This window comes from Nomascus leucogenys, chromosome 12, assembly GCF_006542625.1.
Source record: "Nomascus leucogenys isolate Asia chromosome 12, Asia_NLE_v1, whole genome shotgun sequence".
Taxonomy (NCBI): domain Eukaryota; kingdom Metazoa; phylum Chordata; class Mammalia; order Primates; family Hylobatidae; genus Nomascus; species Nomascus leucogenys.
Window position 1 is genome coordinate 65259414 of NC_044392.1, and position 20383 is coordinate 65279796.

A 20383-nucleotide genomic window follows, 5' to 3' on the forward strand; every position below is an offset into this window, starting at 1 on the left:
CTGTTGTGCCCAGGAGAGCCAGAGGTGGAAATCCTATGGAATAAATGAGCAGTGGTTTCTATGGTGAGCTCAGTTTTTCCTCACTCCTCATCTTAGGAATCACAGCAGCATCTTGGGCTCAAAAAGAAGAAATGTTGAAACTCCAGAGCAGATAGCAATGCAAAGAGACGCTTCTTGGGGAATTCAATTTGACAAATATGTACCAAGTCCCCACCATTTACAAGGCACTTTGGTAGTTGCTAGAAATATAAATTGGCTAGGACCTACTCTGTGCCCTAGAGAACCCCACGGTTGGGAGTGGTGGTAGGAAGTATTGACCACAAATCACTTACTTAAAATTGAATTGTCAGCTAACTTTGGGTGGGTGAGGAGCTGTCTAGACAATAGTTCCTCTTCTGTAAATGATTTGAATGATAGAATAAAAAACAGACTTTTTAAAGCCTAGGGTTGAGTTATATTAGATTGCTAAAATTTCTGGAAACAAACTGTGTTCAAAGTAACCACAACAATTTGGAAAAATAAGTTTAAAGATACATGTAAAGTTATCTCTGGGCCCAGATCAAGCAAGAGGTACAAGTTGCAGAATGAATGTCCTTCCAGTTTACAACTAGAACCTGCAAATTCCCTACCACAAGGGCAGTGCCAAAATATTAAGTCAAAAGTCTAGGTACAGGTCCTGCTCTCATCCCTTCCACGACGGGCTTGAGTCATAAAGTCGAACTTTCCAACCACACAACTTAGACTTCGTGAATTTCCTTTCCCATTTTTCCTCTTATTTCCCCGCCGATAGGAAATCTGTGTAGTGGATAAAGACCAGGCTGTCACTGCTAATCCCAATCAGAAACTTGGTCCTTGATTCTTCCCAGTGGCCAAAATCTCCGCTGCGAAAACGGGTGTGAACTATTCACTAAAGCAGCAGGGCCCGAACGCCTTTAACAACCCATTTCCTTCGGACTCCGTTTGCGAAGCCCATCAGCACCCATTACTCCCTTCGGCTTCGCATCCTAGCAGAAGCTAAATTGTTTAAACCCCCGCTCCTCCCCAGGGTCTGGCGGTCCTCGACCCTCAAGGGAACCTGGGATGCCGGCGCCAGGCTTGCCTCTGGCCCAGGGCGCCCGCCTGGCCTGCACTCCCTCCCTGGACACTGGGCCCGCCTGCCCTCCCCGGGCTGTCCCAAGGGGTGTGGAGGCCAGGGGGCCGGCGCCCGCGGGGCCGCGGCGGGGGCTCTCCCGGCCCACGGGCCGAAAACCGTGGCGACTGGGACGCTGCCCGGCGGGCCGGGGGCGAGGGGCGCTGACCAGAAGCAGGCGGAGCCTAGGGGCCCGGGCCGGCAGCCTGACTCCCCGTGGGCCGGCTCTGCTGGGTGGGCATTCCCGCGGGGCGCCGAGGGACAACATGAGGGTTCTTCGCTGACACCGAGGGGCCATGAGGGCTGCAAGAAACGCAGGCCCGGCGGCTGCCCCCGGGAGCGGAGCGCGCGCCCGCGCGGTGGGCGGGAATCCTAAGGGGACGCGGAGGCGGGCGCGCGCCCCGCAGGGGAGGGGGCGGAGAGCGCGAGGAGGAGGGAGGAGGCGTCTCCGTGCGGGAGCCCGGCTGACCGCGCCAGACCCAGACAGAGCCTCGCGGCTGTGGCTGCAACAGGCGGCGGGCTCGGCTCGGGGGCGGAGGCAGCGAAAGGGCGGGGAGCGCGAGGAGGAGCGACCCGGCCCCACCGCTGCCGCCTCTTCCCCGCCGCATGGACGAGCACCTCAGCCTTCTGCGCTCGCCGCCGCCGCCCTCAGCCCGCCACCGCGCCCACCCTCCCCAGCGCCCAGCGAGCAGCGGCGGTGCCCACACGCTGGTGAACCCCGGCTACGCGGAGCCCGCCGCAGGCCCCGAGCTGCCGCCCGACATGACCGTGGTGCCCGGGGACCACCTGCTGGAGCCGGAGGTGGCCGATGGTGGAGGGGCCCCGCCTCAAGGCGGCTGTGGCGGCAGCGGCGGCGGCTGCGACCGCTACGAGCCGCTGCCGCCCTCACTGCCGGCCGCGGGCGAGCAGGACTGCTGCGGGGAGCGCGTGGTCATCAACATCTCCGGGCTGCGCTTCGAGACGCAGCTGAAGACCCTCTGCCAGTTCCCCGAGACGCTGCTGGGCGACCCCAAGCGGCGTATGAGGTACTTCGACCCGCTCCGCAACGAGTACTTCTTCGACCGCAACCGGCCCAGCTTCGACGCCATCCTTTACTACTATCAGTCCGGGGGGCGCATCCGCCGGCCGGTGAACGTGCCCATCGACATTTTCTCCGAGGAGATCCGCTTCTACCAGCTGGGCGAGGAGGCCATGGAGAAGTTCCGCGAGGACGAGGGCTTCCTGCGGGAGGAGGAGCGGCCCTTGCCCCGCCGCGACTTTCAGCGCCAGGTGTGGCTGCTCTTCGAGTACCCCGAGAGCTCCGGGCCGGCCCGGGGCATCGCCATCGTGTCCGTGCTGGTCATCCTCATCTCCATTGTCATCTTCTGCCTGGAGACGCTGCCGGAGTTCCGCGACGAGAAGGACTACCCCGCCTCGACGTCGCAAGACTCATTCGAAGCAGCCGGCAACAGCACGTCGGGGGCCCCCGCAGGAGCCTCCAGCTTCTCCGATCCCTTCTTCGTGGTGGAGACGCTGTGCATCATCTGGTTCTCCTTCGAGCTGCTGGTGCGGTTCTTCGCTTGTCCTAGCAAAGCCACCTTCTCGCGAAACATCATGAACCTGATCGACATTGTGGCCATCATCCCTTATTTTATCACTCTGGGTACCGAGCTGGCCGAACGACAGGGCAATGGACAGCAGGCCATGTCTCTGGCCATCCTGAGGGTCATCCGCCTGGTGAGGGTCTTCCGCATCTTCAAGCTCTCGCGCCACTCCAAGGGGCTGCAGATCCTCGGGCAAACGCTGAAGGCGTCCATGCGGGAGTTGGGGTTGCTCATCTTCTTCCTCTTTATTGGGGTCATTCTTTTCTCCAGCGCGGTCTACTTTGCCGAGGCAGACGACCCCACTTCAGGTTTCAGCAGCATCCCGGATGCCTTCTGGTGGGCAGTGGTAACCATGACAACAGTGGGTTATGGCGATATGCACCCAGTGACCATAGGGGGCAAGATTGTGGGATCTCTCTGTGCCATCGCCGGTGTCTTGACCATCGCATTGCCAGTTCCTGTGATTGTTTCCAACTTCAATTACTTCTACCACCGGGAGACAGAAGGGGAAGAGCAAGCCCAGTACATGCACGTGGGAAGTTGCCAGCACCTCTCCTCTTCAGCCGAGGAGCTCCGAAAAGCAAGGAGTAACTCGACTCTGAGTAAGTCGGAGTATATGGTGATCGAAGAGGGGGGTATGAACCATAGCGCTTTCCCCCAGACCCCTTTCAAAACGGGCAATTCCACTGCCACCTGCACCACGAACAATAATCCCAACTCTTGTGTCAACATCAAAAAGATATTCACCGATGTTTAATATGTGATACAAGTGACATGCTGTGCTCAGTATTGTGTGGAACGTGCCCCCTTGGTCTGCCTATGCCCTTGTTTTATACATTTCCAGACCATTCATCAAGGAAAGGACCTGAAGAAGTGGAAAGCACACTTCATTCTCCCTCTCCCTGCTGCTTCATACTGAAACAGGTGCCTGTTTTGCAAGTGGGCTGCATTCTCTCAGCTCTCGTTTTCCCCCTTACCCTCTCTCTCTTAACATTGTAAACAACAGACTTACATTAAACTTCATTTCTAGTACACGCCCTATTTTAAAAAGAGCAGTACATCCTGGGAGGAAATGAAACTAAAGAACAGTTAGAGTAACTAACCTCAGAATTTTAAAGGCAGTTGTTTCTTTCCTAAGCACATCAATTCGTAGTAAATGATGCTTCAGTTTGATGGACCTTTCAACATTATTTATTGAATATGTATTTTGGTTGCCTACCCTGTAGATATGTGGATGAAGAGTCTAACTAGAATAATGACTTGTAAACCCACCATGAGTTATTTGGTTTTTGACTGAAATTCCTATTTGAATCCCCTTTCCCGGAATTTTAAGGGTCTCTACAACTTTGAATAAAGGGAAATGCCCAAGATGTCCTGATCTGACTAATCAGTTTAATTCTTTCGGGCTTGCTAAGCATTTTTAAAGCATTAGACTAACAGATTCCTGTGAAGTTCTGTGCATATGTCCCAGCCCCAACATCTATCAAAGTCTAGAACAGATGTTTTCAGTGTTGCTGAGAGAAACAAAAAATTTCCTAATGCATCTGAGAGATAAGCTTCGGCAGTATCACAAGAAGATTAAAGTGGCAGACACCCCTTCCAGCGGAAGTTACTAATTCGGACCTGACTGATGCAGTTTCCATAGCAACCCATGTTTCCTGGGAAACCCGAAAAAGGTTGTCATGGCATCTCTTGCTCTCTAGCCCCACCTCCCAGCCACTGCCGTTTCCACAGTAACCTTTCCAGATGGTTCCTACTTAAATGATTTCATAAGGAAAACCACTGTTTGAATAAGCCGCACAAAAAATAAAGTTAAGTCTGAGACGCTAAGGAGGTGAAATGAATCCCAAATGCATTTTTTAACTATGAAAATCATGTCATTCCATAATGACTGAATCAAGAAGGAAAATATGGTGTTTGGAATGTTAGATATTAACCACAATAAGGCATGATCTGGATTAAATGTCATTTATTAGGCAATAATTTTTAAAGATGCTTCTCTACAGTTTTCTTTCTCCAAGAACTTTCAAGCCAACAAATGAAATTTAAAAGCAAATGTAAAAGTGTTCTGTACATAAGCAAATGAGAGATTCAATCAGTGTGCCTGAAACCTTACTACAAGGGACCTTCAGGCTTTCTCTTTAAAAAAAAAAAAATACAGATCCCACAACAGCTCTGTCATCATCACAGCACTTGACAAGCTAAATAAACTTCAAATAAATAAAGGATGCACGTTTAAAACTGAGTGAATTGCAGACAATCAATTAAAAGGAGGGACAGGAAGTAAACAGATCTTGGGAGAACACCTGCAAGTTTCAGCCATATGCCAAGGGTTGCCAGAAGACAGACAGAATCAGGTGAGCACTCTGTGATCTACTGGGAGCAGTCCCTTTTGTTATCCAGAGCCAGGGAACTGTCATTCATATATAGACTGATGGTATTTGCCAAACCAACAGTTTTATCTTTTTATCTTAGTTACATGCTTGGTGTCTTTTTAAAAACAATTTACACCTTTCTCATTTGATTTCCATGTTGCTAACTGTCGTTTAGCTTCCATTGTTTATTACAAAAGGATGAAAAAACAGTCATTGCTCTTCAGAATAACCTTCACCCAAGCCGACCTGAAAATTATTCCATTCCTTTTACTAACCCACTTGGCCTCCAAGCAACCTGTGTCCCCTTTAAAAAGGATAAATGGCAGAATCTACTGCTGTTAGATTATTGGTCCAATTTTAATTTACATAATTATTTAATAGTATGCAGTGGTACAGTTCTTTGAAACAAAAAATGGTTAAAAATAAAATAAGAGTAACATTTTATTTAAACAATCATTCTGTTTCATATACATTATATAAATTATACATTATCTACAATTGTTTTTTGGTTTTGATAGCATTTAACTATTCTATCCTTCCAGAGTAAATGAGCGTAACCCTATTTTTAAAGCCCATAAAGTATTTTCAGTTAGGAGCATATTTATGATGCATGCATTGAAGAGAGTGGAAAATAATGATTGAGACTATAAGAGAGATCTGAGGAAGGAAAAGACCAAACAGAGGCAAGAAATCTAAATATACCTGGTCATAGATTTGTTGTTTGTTTTTATCATTGATTTGTTTTTATCTATGTATATCTAACTAGGACTTCATTATCTAGTTTTCTTTGCTTTTTGTTTGAGTTAACCTTTGACATTGATCTACCTCTTGACCAAACTTTTGGTACCCTTAATGACCAGAAATTATTTTTATGACCCATTTTGATAATATGTTAGATACATTGTAACAATTACATTAAAATAGTTTTTGTATCTGTTCTTATCATAGAGATGGACGAAGTGCAATGACAATTTTATTCACATTTATTCAGGAGATGTAGAAACCTTGATTTGTTCTATAAGTAAATTATGGTTGTGCCATAATTCTTATGGTTATTAAATGGCAGTAATTTAAAGGGGACCTTTGTTCTTTAATCCAGAGAAATATCCTGGCTTTTGACTCATAACTTTGAGGTAATATGATTGCTTGTAGTCACCACATTGTAAGTTCCCTAAAGGATATAAGCTCTGTGTCTTGAAGGTTTTGGGTACTAGTGCCTAGCACAGAATATGGCATCTTTTATATTTGTTGAGTGAATGGCTGTTATCTTACATAAATGTTATTTCTAGGCTTTTAATAAAGTGGTTAAAAGCATAAGCTCTGCAGTCATATTTCCAGGATTTGAATCCTGACTCTGCTATATGATCTTGAACAAATTACTTAACCTCTCTGTGCCTCAGTTTCTTTGTTTGTAAAATGAGGGTAATAAACAGTACCTCACAGGTTTATTGTGAATAGTAAATGTTAATACAGGTAGAACACTTAGAAAAAATAATTCCATGACACGGCATCAGAGATTTTGCTAAGAGATTATATTGTGATCATCACTCACAAGCATTGTATAATTAATACAATGCTTTGTGGATATGAAATACACAAGTAATCAGTGTCTTCCTATTTCCTTTCTATTATAAGAATAATAATTACCATTTATTAAGAGTCAACCATGTCCTGGACACTTGTCAACTCCGCAAGGTCAGTGCTATTAACCTCATTTTAGGAGGGCATAAAATAGATGCTTAAAGTTAAGTGATTTCCCTAAGACTTCACAGCTAGCAGGAGACTCAGCAATGATTTAAAGCCAGGTTATTCTGGCTCTGAAACCAGAGCCATGCTACTTTTATTAGGTGACTTGAAAGACAAAATAAATCTCTTATGCTTTTAGACTTGACTTCAGCCCATGTCACTAATTAATGAGTTCATGTAGATAACATATCTCCAGAAACCTATTTCATTTCAGTATACTGAAAATTAACCTATTTAAAATAATCAGATATTTTAACCAAATATAAGGATCAAATATAAGTTATTTAAATAAGATGAAGAGATTGACTTTTCTAATAACAAGATTATTTTCTTATGGTTGGTTTATCTAGATTTAATCTTAGAAAGTATAACCAGTCATAGTAGTGTTTAGTGATAACTGCTATGACAATGGATATTTTTCAGTTTTAAGATTTTCTGTTTTCATGTGTTTTAATCAACAATAGATGATAGCATTATGCAAATTATTTTTCTATCTCCTTATACTTTGCTTAATTTACTGAAGAACCATACCAGAGAGTCATGTAAATATTTTGACTCTCCCTTATTAAGAGGGAAGAAATTATTCAGAACAGAAGTATTAAAAGCAGAATGAGATTGCCAGTTCACTGAAACTTGTGACATTATTGCCTTACCTGACCACTCCATGGATCTTTAAGGGCATCTGCACTCTAAAAAAATTAAAATATAATTTTTCCTACATAATAGCTGCAGACCCTTCTCTAAGTTCTTAAATCATTTATGAAATGAAAATGGATAATGATTTGGGCTTAGAGCAAAATTCTAATGAGCCTATGTTTGCACATGCCAGCTGGCTTTGCCAAACTACAGCCTTCACTGTTGAGCTCAGTTGCATGTCTTAGGTGTTGAAGAAATATACAGATGTCTGTGTATAGCAAGAGACTCATGTGAGGAGGTGTGACTGGATCAGTGCACACCCATCAACACCCTGGGGAAAAATGTATATGCCTTACAGCTGATGAATCCAGATAGAAACATGGAAGTTAACATTGTTATTGTTTTATTTCTTTTATGATGTTTTAAAATGACATGATGCACCAACTGTGGTGACATAACCACAGACACCTACACATAGGAGGAAGCATTATGTCAGTTATTTCTAAACTTTGAAATAAAATTTCAGTATTGAAATTTAAATGCACAGTATGAAGACATTTAAAGTTATGGTTTGTTGGCATAAAACTTGTTATTTACCTTTTTGGCATATAATATACTCAAGTATTTCTTTTGCTATAGTATGTAAATACAATGTATATAATATATACTAGTAGTCTATTCCTTTGAGAACCATAACTATAACTTATTGACTTCTATACATTTAAAATTTCAACATTTTCTACAGCAGTTCCAAGTCCTTCCCACCTCTCAGCTGTGAATAGAAGTGATAACCCTTCCCACTAAGAAATGCAAAGAAGCACACGTGCCCCATAATCTGAAGACTTATGGAAACACTGTGAGATAGAGGTGAGGAGCATAAGAATGTGGAAGAGGATATTAAGGGCTGCATTTTTATGGTGGGAGCTTTTTCTTTGTGTTTTGTATTAGGCCTTTTAAACTAAGGAGGATACAATTATTGGTTTTTGTACTATTCCGTATGGGTTTGGGGGCAATTCTATATATATTAATGAAATCACTTGTTTTTTATATACCTTTAGGAAGTGGTTGATAACCTTTGAAAGAAAGTAAATCAAAGGAGGCAGGAAAAAGGGAGCAGAAGCCAATCAGAGCCCAGACCTTACTTAACTTTCTGCCAGAAAATGGCCATTGCCATATAGCACATGATAATAGTATTCTTTATGTACTCATATTCAGTTTACAAGTATAATTTAAATGATTCAGACTGGTTAGAAAGCTTTCAGATGTTTGTCTTGATTTTTAATGATGTCGTGAGGTAATTTTCAAAATTGTGAAGAAAAATACATTCTAAAAAGAAACATTTTCATGATTTTACTGGGTTCTTTTGTACCAGATGTGTTTTTTCTTCTGTTTTAAAATTTGCACCATTAGCCATCAAATGCATATTAAGAAGAGATCTGGGAAGGAGCCTCCATCATTTTCTTGGGAGCCATGTTGTTATTGTTGTAACCTAAATAGAGTGGAATAGGAACTCTGCCCTAAAAATAAAGCCTGGAATTCTGGTTGCTAGCAATACAGCACTTAAGTGGAGAAAAAAATGATATTTCATCATATCTAAAGAATGTTATGAATAAATTTGTTCATGCAAGACTCTGACTTTGCAGATACAGGGGTCATACCTTCCAGTATGGTGATAGTGACTGGGGAGAAGCTTTTTCTCTTACAGTGAGCTTCCAACCTCACACCCACTCCTAATATCATAGCACAAAGGCTCTTGGGAATCTCTGTGGAGGCCCCCAGCAACTTTTTAGAATGAAAGTTAGCATCATGCCTACATGTTTTATATCAGACAGCACTGTTATTTCATTTGTCTTCCATTACATTTATTTTAAACTTCTGTTCATTATGGAAGTCCCTCTGAATCCTAAGGTTCTTATTTTTATACATTTAAACATGTTCTTTAAATTAAAACATAATTAATTTGGAAGAGAAGCAGTGGGGACAATTTATTACACACACACACACACACACCCCTCATCTGTTCATAGATTACTTCCTATCCTGCAGTACATTTACTTTCTGTCTATAGATCTAAATGGTCTCATTTTTTTTCTGAAAATTAGTGAATTTCCAAAATACTGGTTTTCATTCTGTATGTGCAGCATAAATATTTACAAATCATTTTTCTTTTTTTCCAGCCTTACTTAAAATGCAGGTTTATTGCCTAGTGTTCTCAATGTATTTATTAATGAAATAATATTCACTGAAATAGTAAATATACTCAACCTATCACCAAATTTTGTCACTTAGCCTCCCAAATATCTCTAAAAACAGCCCACTTCACTGTGGCACTGCCAGGCCACTCTAATCCACACTGTCATCTTTATCCTACATAAGTGTGAAGGTCTCTTAATGGCATCCTCACATTTCTTGTGGCCAGTCTGACCCTTTCTCTTCCTGGTAGCCAGAATGATCTTTTTGAGACCAAAATCTGATTATATAACCCACCCCTACTTAAAATTCTTGCAGGGTCTTCCTGTTTTTAGGATAGAGACTCAAAGGCTTAGCATAACTTTTATGGCCCCACATGATCTCATATCCAGCCTTACCTCCTCTTTGCTTATATTTCTCCCCTCCTTCTTTTGTGCTCCAGTCACCCTGATCTTCTTTCAGACCTGATCTTCTTTCAGATACAGGATAAGCTCCATTTCCACCTTAAGCTAATGGGGATCTTTGCAAGTATTTCACTGCCAGCCTCCTCTTTCTCTCCTCACCTCTTGACTTCTATTTTTACTTCAATACTCCTCCAAGGCATCTCTCATGACTCTGGTTTTTTCAATTCTCCTATTACAGTATAGTAGTTCATTAAATTTAAGATGCCCTTGATTATAAGAAATACTATTATTTGTGTGCTGTTTTTTAAAAGATTTCCAATTGTAAGGATAAAGTACCAGTGATTTTAAGGTGCATCCCAATTTCATAGATGCTCAAATCTAAAAATGTAGGTCTTAGAATGCATTAAATATAGTATGTTATCTTGACATAGCTGTAATTTTATATTTATTTGTGTTATATGATTAATTTCTGTTTCTTCCATGAGAGTGGGGACTATCTGTCTCTTTGTTCACCACTGAATCCCTTCCCACTCTCCCCTGAGTCTGCTCCAAAAGGCTCTCACCCCCCAATCACTCCACCAAAAGTGTATTTGGCAAGGTCACTGGTAACCTCATATAACGATACCCAGTGGTCATTTCTCAGTTCTCATTTCAATTTGACCTATCAGAAGCATTTGGCATGGTCAGCTACCTCTTCCTAAGAAGACGGTCTTCATTTGACTTCCAAGATACCACACTGTGGATTTTCTTTCTACCTCTCTGGCCCCTCCTTCTTAATCTTATTTACTGGTTCTTTCTCATCTCTTCGTTCTTCATTCTGTCTTCTTCTCATAGCTTTAAACTATCTGTGTATGTAAATTTGTATCTCCTACCTAGATCTTTCCCCTGAGCTCCTGATTGAATTTCTACCTGCCTGTTTGATGTCTCCACTTGGATATCTAATAGACATCTCAAACTTAATATATCCAAAACTGAGCTTCCCTCCTGATCCCCTCTCTAGCCCATCAAGCCTGTACTTCCTGCCCTCTTCCCCACCCCCACTACTGGCAGCTTCAATTTTCCAGTTGCTCAAAGTAAAATCCTTGGAATTATCATTGATTCTTCTTTTTCTCTTACACCGCTTATTTAATCCACTGTGTTGACACTTTTAAAATGTTTCAAATACCTTACCACTTGATACCACTTCTACTGCTACCACTTGATCTAAACGTTTCATCATTATCTTCACCTGGATTTTTACAGTAGCCTCCCGATTGGTCCTCCAGTTTCCATCTTTCCTCTTATTTGAGTCTATTCTCAACATAACCAGAGTGATTCTTTAAAAATATTTATCAAGTTATATTACATCTTTGTGTCAAGACCACCATTTGGCACCCCATTACACACAGAGTACTGACTAAAGGCCTTTTTACAATGGCCTGCAAGGCCCTGTCTCGTTTTGCCGTCCTTACGCTTTTGACCTAATTTCCAACTCCTCTCCCACTTGATCCTGTGTTGCAGCCACACTGGCCACCTTGATCTTCTTCAAATACACCAGGCGTGCTCCGCCTTGGGGTCTTTGTATTTATTGTTCTCCCTGCCTGGAATGTTCTAGCATCTGATAGCTGCATGGCTGCCTCCATCACCTCCTTCAGGTGTCACTTGTCACATGGAAGCCTTCCCTAGCCACACTATTTAAAATTGCAACCTCACAACACTCTCTATATCCTTTCTCTTCTTATTTTTCCCTCTAATGTTTTAGGTATTTTATTTATTTTGTTTATTGTATGTTTTCCATTCCCTTCCATGAGGACAAGGAGTTTGTCTGCTCAGTGTGCTGTATCACCCAAGACCTGGCATAGTACCTGAAATACAGTTGGTGCCCAATAAATATCTATTGGAAGGAGAGATGAGAGGAAGGAAATTGCCTTCCAATTTGAGGTGTTTTAACCTATAAACAAAATTTTCATGTCATGCATCTATGCTTCATTTAATCACTATGTGGCTTACGCTCCTCATCATGCTCTGAAGGACAAAATTCCTTGTAATCAATTCACTGGAGAAGACTTGCATTTGCTAAAACATGCTCCAGCAAGTTTTCCACAAGAAGTATTACACTACCCAATTATGGGGACGGAATCCCTTAATGTAAGTAACTTAACTGTTACCTTATATGAGATATCATTGAGGGTACTTAGTCACTAAGGATACCTGGAAATTAGAATGCTTCACAAAGACCATGTTTTTTCATACATAATAGCTAATAGAGTGCTTTTAATCAATGATAACATAAACATATTGACTAATTGACCAGGATGGCACAGCAAAATCAGAAAAAACAAGTGATATCTACAAAGGGCTAATCTATCTAGCAGACATTCTGAGAAACTTCCCTATAAGTTCAGTCTCAGTTTCAGTTAATAATGAGTCCTAAAAATCCATGGAGTCTTCATTACTATGGAAGCTGATTGAATCAAACATTAGATTTCACTAGTGAATCACATTACAGAATTACAGAATTACATCACTGTAGATATGGCCTGACTGGGTATCTTTTGCAAAATGTAATTATCATTACATTTTAAAATTATGACATTTAAAAATTAGCTATTTTTTTAAATAATAAAAATTAGCTATTTTTTGAAGTAATTGTTCATACATGAAAGGAGATGGGGACATTTAAATCAGTTAATGAAAAGTAAGAGCAGATTTATAGAGTGACATTTATAAAATGGTCAAACTTAAACTACTTCTAAATAATAAAATGGAAGGTGAAGGCAATCCAGTAGCATTTGGTTCTTAGTATTGGGAGATTCCTAGCGGTGTTGAAATACCAACACATATAGTATGGAATGACTGAAACTAACTAAAGCATTGATATGACCACTGCAGATAGTGCCATGATTTTATGTAATATTGTAACCAAGGCACTTTCCCCTGCAGTAGGAAATGAGGCTTCTCCTAATAAGAATAGAGAGGAACTTTCTCCACACCCCTTTTGAATTTTCTCCTTTCCCTGCATTTTCAGGCAAACCAGACCAGAGAATGACCTGACTGTTGCCTCTGCATATCGAAGTGGCACAATTTCCTTACCAAATGTGTCAACAAATTTGAAACTAACATATGTGCCTGAGTTTACATATGTAGACCAGCAGAAATTAGAAACTCTTTTCTCCTTACATCACTTTATGCAGTTAAGCTCACACAGGATAAAGATCATTTTTCTCTTCTGAGAAAAATGTTGTTAGGGATTTTTAAAGAAATGACACAAAATATAGGATTGAAATCTATAGTTTTATTTTTTTCTGGTTTTGGGTGAAGGGTTGTGACATTGTTTATTTTTATGATTTAACTCACTATGGGTTTTACTGGATTTTCTATTATAACTTTGTTTAGTCAAGGTATTAGACATTTAAGAGGCAGCCTTATGTGCCATTACATTTTGTATTTACCTCGTTTCTGACTACAGGACAATAAAATATCAGATAGTCATGAATACATTTCTTCTATAAGAAATTATTATTAAATTATTGTTAAACAAGAGTGACTATGTGTCAGACTTCTAAAGAGCAAAATTTACTGGGTAACCAAAAAGTACAGACAGAAATAATTTCTCCAAGCAAGAACTGTTTGAATTGCTTTATACCTAGCATCTGTAGATCTTTTCCCTGCAGACCTTTTAACTGATTTCAAAAGAGCATTTTATTGTGTGACCATATAAATTGAAGATATTTATTAGTAGTAGACCTAAATACGGCTCAAAGTAGTATCGATTATACCTCACAGCTCATTTTCCCATGACTTTCTAGATTTTTTAAAAGCTCACATCTTAACATATTACTGACTTTAATTACTGAGTGAGATTAAAGGTTTTTGCTTGCTAAGAGTACATAATTTTCAAGACCTCAATCAGAGAATTGTATATAATTGAGTAAGAAATCTTTCTAGTCCTTGAGCTTATTCATTACCATTTACTTGGTAGAACTGGTAAAACTTATTGGTGTTCAGCTAACTCTAAGTAATTTAATAGATGTCAAAGTATATAGATACATGAAAACAAAGTTCCCATATAACTACATGCTATAGAATGACTTCAACTCTTTTCTCATCAAATATAAGTTGATGAGACTAACAGTTAGGTAAGCTAGGTTTCTGTACTTCTTTCATTTAGGCCTTTTGGAGGTATTAATTACTTCTTCATAAATTTGATAATTATTGAAATTTGACTATTCTTATTCTCTTTTCTTGTTCTATATGTTGGAACATTTATTTGGTAAATTGTCTTCAATTATAGGTCACTGTTTTCTATTATACTTCCTTTCTCTCTTTTTATAGAATTGATTTTGGGTCCATTCTTCTAAGCCTTTCAACCCACATCTTAACCACTAATATAGACATTCTGATTTTTTTTTTTTTTTTGAGATGGAGTCTCGCTGTGTCACCCAGGCTGGAGTGCAGTGGCACTATCTCGGCTCACTGCAAGTTTTGCCTCCTGGGTTCACACCACTCTCCTGCCTCAGCCTCCCGAGTAGCTGGGACTACAGGCGCCCGCCACCACGCCCGGCTAATTTTTTCTTGTATTTTTAGTAGAGACGGGATTTCACCCTATTAGCCAAGATGGTCTTGATCTCCTGACCTCGTGATCCGCCCGCCTCGGCCTCCCAAAGTGCTGGGATTATAGGCGTGAGCCACCGTGCCCGGCCGACATTATGATTATTATCCTGATATCACTTTTATTTTTGTTTCTGTTGAATTACAACCCTCTCCACACCTACACTTTATTAGGATGCCATGCTGTACCATTCTTATTTAATAATCTCAAGAGCTTTGAGAGGCAGGTATTAATACATGAGGTTGCTTTTTAAGGCCCAACGTTTTATATAAAAAGAATGTAACAGCAGCAAGACAAGAATAGCTTAATGCAGACTTCTCAAGGTAAGCAAAGCTGCAGTAGCATTGAGCAGAGCCTAGGCACTTAGGAAATAAAATGGATGCTAGGTCATTCATGTTACTTGTGATTTCTTATGATTAGTAGTCATTAATAACTATTAGGCCATTATAACTTTAAAACTCTGGTAGTGAAAATTAAGCATACTGTGAACATACCCTTTCTTTTTGCCTAAAATCAGTGTTAAGACTTTTAAAATCACTGATGAGCAGTGATCTGTCTGCAAGATCGAGGTGACCGAGTATATAATCCAGGCCAATAAGAAAAAAATTTCAATAGATAGATAATTGATTGCCTAGCACACAGTAGGCATACAGTATTTAATTTAGCAAGTGAATGATTCTTCCATCAAAAGCACACTCAAATTCCAGATCACCATCTTTGGGCATTTACCACTGGTTTTGGGCACCTGCTAAAACCAGGAGTATATACGGGAAATAGTCTTCTCTACATATTGTGGGGGATGATATTCGCATATTCAAATCCAGAGCTGGGTTTATAGCATCTTTTATTTTTGTCTTTATAATTTCTGTCTTTATATTATATAGTTAGTACATTTCTAGAATATATAAATCTAATTTTTATATATCCATTTATGTATTCAACATGTATTTACTGAGTACCTCCTATGTGTCAGACACTACCCAGGGTGATAAAGATTTATTCATTAATTCAGCATATAAAGTGTCTACTATATGCCAAACAATATTCTAGATTCTGGATGTAGGAAGTGAATAAGACTATTGCATTGCTTTATCCTCTTTTTAAGAAATATTTTGCTATCAGAATTTCTCAATAATTATTTTGGCAATTAGGGAAGGGAAGCACCAAACCTTTAACCTTTATTTCTTGATTTTCCACAGACCCTAGTCAAGTGGTTATTATTGTCTTAATTTGGGAAATTTTAAAGTGGTACATAACTGTGCAGAGTTCATATTTTAAAGAATCAACAGACTTAAAAGTTATTTATAATGAAGAGATAAATGATAGGAATGTCATCCTATTAGCACATAGAACATGGTTTTCTCAGCACTCATTTGGTGTCTTATCTCTCTCTCTCTCTCTCTTTTTCTCTCCATGACACTTAGCATTGGATTTTTATTCACTTCAAGAGTTCTCATCATAGTTTACCACAGTAAGATGGACAGCCAGGAAAAAAAATCCTTGGAAATACACTGAGAAAATTAATACATACATTTTTCTAAAAATCAATAGGCACTCAGAACCTTTGGATGATTCTAAGGCTGAAGATAAATTTTCTGTCCAAAAGCAAACTATCACAGTGGTTTGGACTAAATTTCAAGATCATTATTAGTAGAAAAATGTCTATAATTTCAGCATACTCCAAAACATTTTCTAACTTACAAATTAAAAGAAATATATAGTTAATACATTTAGACAATTAAATTGCTTGAGCTTTTCAGGGTAACAGTTTTTAAAAAGCAACATTTAAAAAATATATAATGAATGGAACATTTTCTGTTTTTTTAAAAAATTATACTTTAAGTTCTAGGTTACATGTGCACAATGTGCAGGTTTGATACATAGGCATACATGTGTCATGTTGGTTTGCTGCACCCATCAACTTGTCATTTACATTAGGTATTTCTCCTAACGCTATCCCTCCCCCAGCCGCCCACACCCCAACAGGCGGATGTTCTCTGCCTTGTGTCCAAGTGATCTCATTGTATGAGTGAGAACATGCGGTGTTTGATTTTCTGTCCTTGTGATAGTTTGCTGAGAATGATGGTTTCCAGCTTTATCCATGTCCCTCCAAAGGACATGAACTCATCCTTTTTTATGGCTGCATAGTATTCCATGGTGTATATATGCCACATTTTCTTAATCCAGTCTATCATTGATAGACATTTGGGTTGGTTCATGAATGGAACATTTTCTATTGACATAAAGTCTATAGTTTTTTAAAAGTTAAATATACCAGTAAATTATTGTGTTTACTCTGTCTGACAGATCCCTGAAGAGTCCCCCACATAAAGAACTGTAGAGCTGCACTGACCAGTAGGATGCTCCATTTTAAATTGCCTGGATCAAGAATGCAGTAGCAGTTATATCACTGATGGGCAGTGATCCATCTGCCAGCACATATTTTTATTTCAGTTGACATTAAATAATATGTCTCTAACAAATGCTTTATATAAAGGGAACAACTCTAAAGTTGGAAGATTTGCTTCATAATACGTGCATATAAAAGACAGTTCATCAAGAGATGAAGAATGCTAAAAATATTAAGGTATCGTTGCAACCTTTTGACATTTTGATGAAATCTAATCATCCAAAAACTGTAATCAGTGCTGCAGATAAAGAAAGCCTAAAATTTGTTTCTAACAAGCCAACTATTACTGTTTTTTTTTTTTCAATTAAGTAGTGGACTGTATTTAATCATAAGATATAGTCATGTTATATTCCATGTTCTGGGTTATGTGCAACTTTATTTGTGAAGGTGTGTTTTGTACCAAAGGCTCTCATACATAGATTAGCCCATTTACGTATAAATAAGTGAAGTCTACACTGTGCCCAGATGAATGGTATTAAAGACAGACTTGCCTAAAAGAAATGTGCCTTGCTTGATTAAACATTCTTTTATTTTTTAATTCAAAATGATAAATTTGCAAATTAGCCTTATAGGTTTTAGCTGAGCTGAACTTGACAAAAATATATTAGTACTTATTACATGTTTTAGTATTCTATCTTAATTAAAATTGTAACGTTTAGTTATACCTTCAACAGTTCATATATAATGTATTCATTTAATTTTGTTTTCATGGGATGTTTGGTGTGGTGAGACAAAGCACGTTCTTAAAGATATATATAATATTTCATCTAATGTTTATAGCTTTTCCTTCAAAATTATATGTGTAAAAGTTTCCTTAACTCATTTTCTATTTTTATATTCTTTTAGAAATGGAACTCTTTTTCAATTAAAAAAAAGTTTTAGTTGGAAAAGAGATTTAGGAGGTCATGAAGATGGCTTCCCATTTGGGGACATTTCACTTCTGTGCCATTAATGTATTTACTGTGACATTTCAGCAGAATGGTAGCTATTTGTATATTATTTCATAAGCCTTATGGAAAGTCAAACTGTGAAAATTTATTATATAGAACCCTTTTTTATTTCCATATTTTAGTTTCCAAATATACCTGAACAAATGCATAAATAACCAATCCTCTGTTAGTTAAATGTATAACCATGCTATGTTATAATAAGAGCACTTGTAGAATTTTAGTAACTATAAAAATATTTCAGTAGCAAAGCCAAGATTAGAAATGTTTTGATCCCCTACAGAATGGAATACAAGTGATGAATTGCATTGTATGGGAATCAGTAACTAAAACAATCTTATACCTGCAGCCAAACAGATAGATAAATAAGAGATACAATCTAGGTAACTTTCTTTGAGGCAAAGTCTACAATGAATTCCTCACAATCTGCTGGTAATTTCTTTGTGTCAAAACTTTGAGACCAGATCACTGCAGGAGAAAATGAAAGTCTGACAGCTATCTCAGATTTGAGCTATGTGAACTTTTAGTCAAGATGATTTGTGATCAAAGTGAAAATATAGCCACTGCCTTGTCTTTGCTCTATGTTAGCCCATTTAGTAGAGATATGGGCCTGGAGAATAGTCAGTCCATTGCAGCAAACATAATCCTTATAACTAATTATCACAGCCTGGGTAGCAGTAAAGTCATGCACATTAGCTACTAGGATGATTGAAACAAACTGATCAACTGTGTTACAGGAGGTCTTAGACATTCAGATGTTTTAGTAAGGATCAGTAGGTGTCACAAAAATAGACACAAAAACTACCTTTATAAAACACCAATGAAACAACTGTATTCATTATAGTATATTTAATATCTGAATTATTATTACAGGTTACAGTTTCAAATAAAGACAAAACCTGGATTTTTGTGGTAAAAGCATAGGATGGTGTCAGATGAGTAAACTGTCATACTGAATATGATTCACAGAAAGGATAGTAAAAATGCTACTGGTTTAGATAACAGTAGACCAGAATTTTTATCCACTTTCTACCTGTGGGACCTTAGGTAAATCAGTTACATTACTAGGCTTCAGTTTGCAGGCTTGAATTGCAAGATGGGTGTGCTGGATTCAGTGATCTCCAAAGCCCTTACCAGTTCCCAAATTCTCATTATACGCATTTGAGAAATGCTTTGAAGAAAACTTAGGGCCGCGTGTGATGGCTCACGCCTGTAATCCTAGCACTTTCGGAGGCCAAGGCAGGTGGATCACAAGGTCAGGAGTTCGAGACCAGCCTGGCCAACATAGTGAAACCCCAACTCCACTAAAAATACAAAAATTAGCTGGGCATGGTGGTACATGCCTGTAGTCCCAGCTACTCATGAGGCTGAGGCAGGAGAACCTCTTGAACCCAGGAGGTGGAGGTTGCAGTGAGCCAAGATCATGCCACTGCACTCCAGCCTGGGCAACAGAGTGAGACTTCATCTCAAAAAAAAAAAAAAAAAAAAGATAGACAACTTAAGTACCCAGATTTTCTTATGCAGGAAAGAATACATGAAGTAAGATTTAAGCCTTGAAAGTATCATAAATATATCATTCTTCAAATTGATTGTGATGAAAGGAAATAGGATTCTTTCTCTTTAGAATTTTCACTGATCTATGATAGGATCAAAAAAGTAGAAAAATCAGTCTGCAGAATGAAAACAGATTAATGAAATAGCTAGAAAGGAGGGGAGAGCATTTGTTTAGTTAAATGTTAAGGTAACTTGAAAATTGTCTATGAAATGCTAAAACTGTACCAGAGCCTTATTGCACACTCAACATTTTAAGCCTGGGATCAGGGGAAGGTGGGAGAAGGTTGGAGTGATAGAAGTGTTTGCCTTATGATCTCTTGACTCCTTTTACACAAGAAGCAGATTGGTAGAGCTTAAGCAGGTGTCTGTGCTGTGGTGCTGGCTCTGCCAAAAACTCTCATATGCCCTAGGAAAGTTCCTTTAACTTCTCTGAGCCCGAGTTTATCTGTAAAGTGAAGACTTTTTAAATTTAGTAATCTGTATGTCTCTTCACCTCTGAGAATTCTATAATGTTTTCAGATTGTTATATGTGTACATGTACGTGTTGCTCCCCTCTAGTCACTAAGATGCCACATATTTCTAGTTGAGTGACTGAACAGATTGCAAGTCCAAATGTTCTTGTTTCTAATATTAATAATTGACCTCAGCAAGACATAAAAAAAGTAAAAAAAAGTAATCTTACCTTTTATTTTGACCTTGGCTTTAAATTATTATGATTTATCATTTCATCTTTGAATGCTGAGTGAATTACCTAAACAGAATGTGTGTTCCAGTTAATCTTCTCTTTAAATTTTTGTAGTTTAATAAACATGTAGCAA

At 39.2% G+C, this 20383-nt stretch overlaps 1 protein-coding gene across 2 annotated transcripts; it reads left to right on the forward strand.

Moving 5' to 3' along the window:
* The first annotated feature begins 1517 nt into the window (after window positions 1-1517).
* Window positions 1518-20237, forward strand: KCNA3 (potassium voltage-gated channel subfamily A member 3). 2 transcript variants are annotated; one of them, XM_030824864.1, is made up of 3 exons: window positions 1518-5069; window positions 8215-8336; window positions 16962-20237. In XM_030824864.1, the coding sequence occupies exon 1, from the start codon at window positions 1736-1738 to the stop codon at window positions 3467-3469; it is 1734 nt and encodes a 577-aa protein (XP_030680724.1). In that variant the 5' UTR covers window positions 1518-1735; the 3' UTR covers window positions 3470-5069; window positions 8215-8336; window positions 16962-20237. The 2 variants fall into 2 exon arrangements, with proteins under 2 accessions (XP_030680724.1, XP_030680725.1); XM_030824865.1 differs by having other exon boundaries at window positions 8218-8336.
* The last annotated feature ends 146 nt before the right edge of the window (window positions 20238-20383 follow it).

Coding starts and splice junctions, on each gene's coding strand:
- KCNA3 (XM_030824864.1), top strand. CDS start 1,736: ATGGACGAGCACCTCAGCCTTCTGCGCTCGCCGCCGCCGCCCTCAGCC.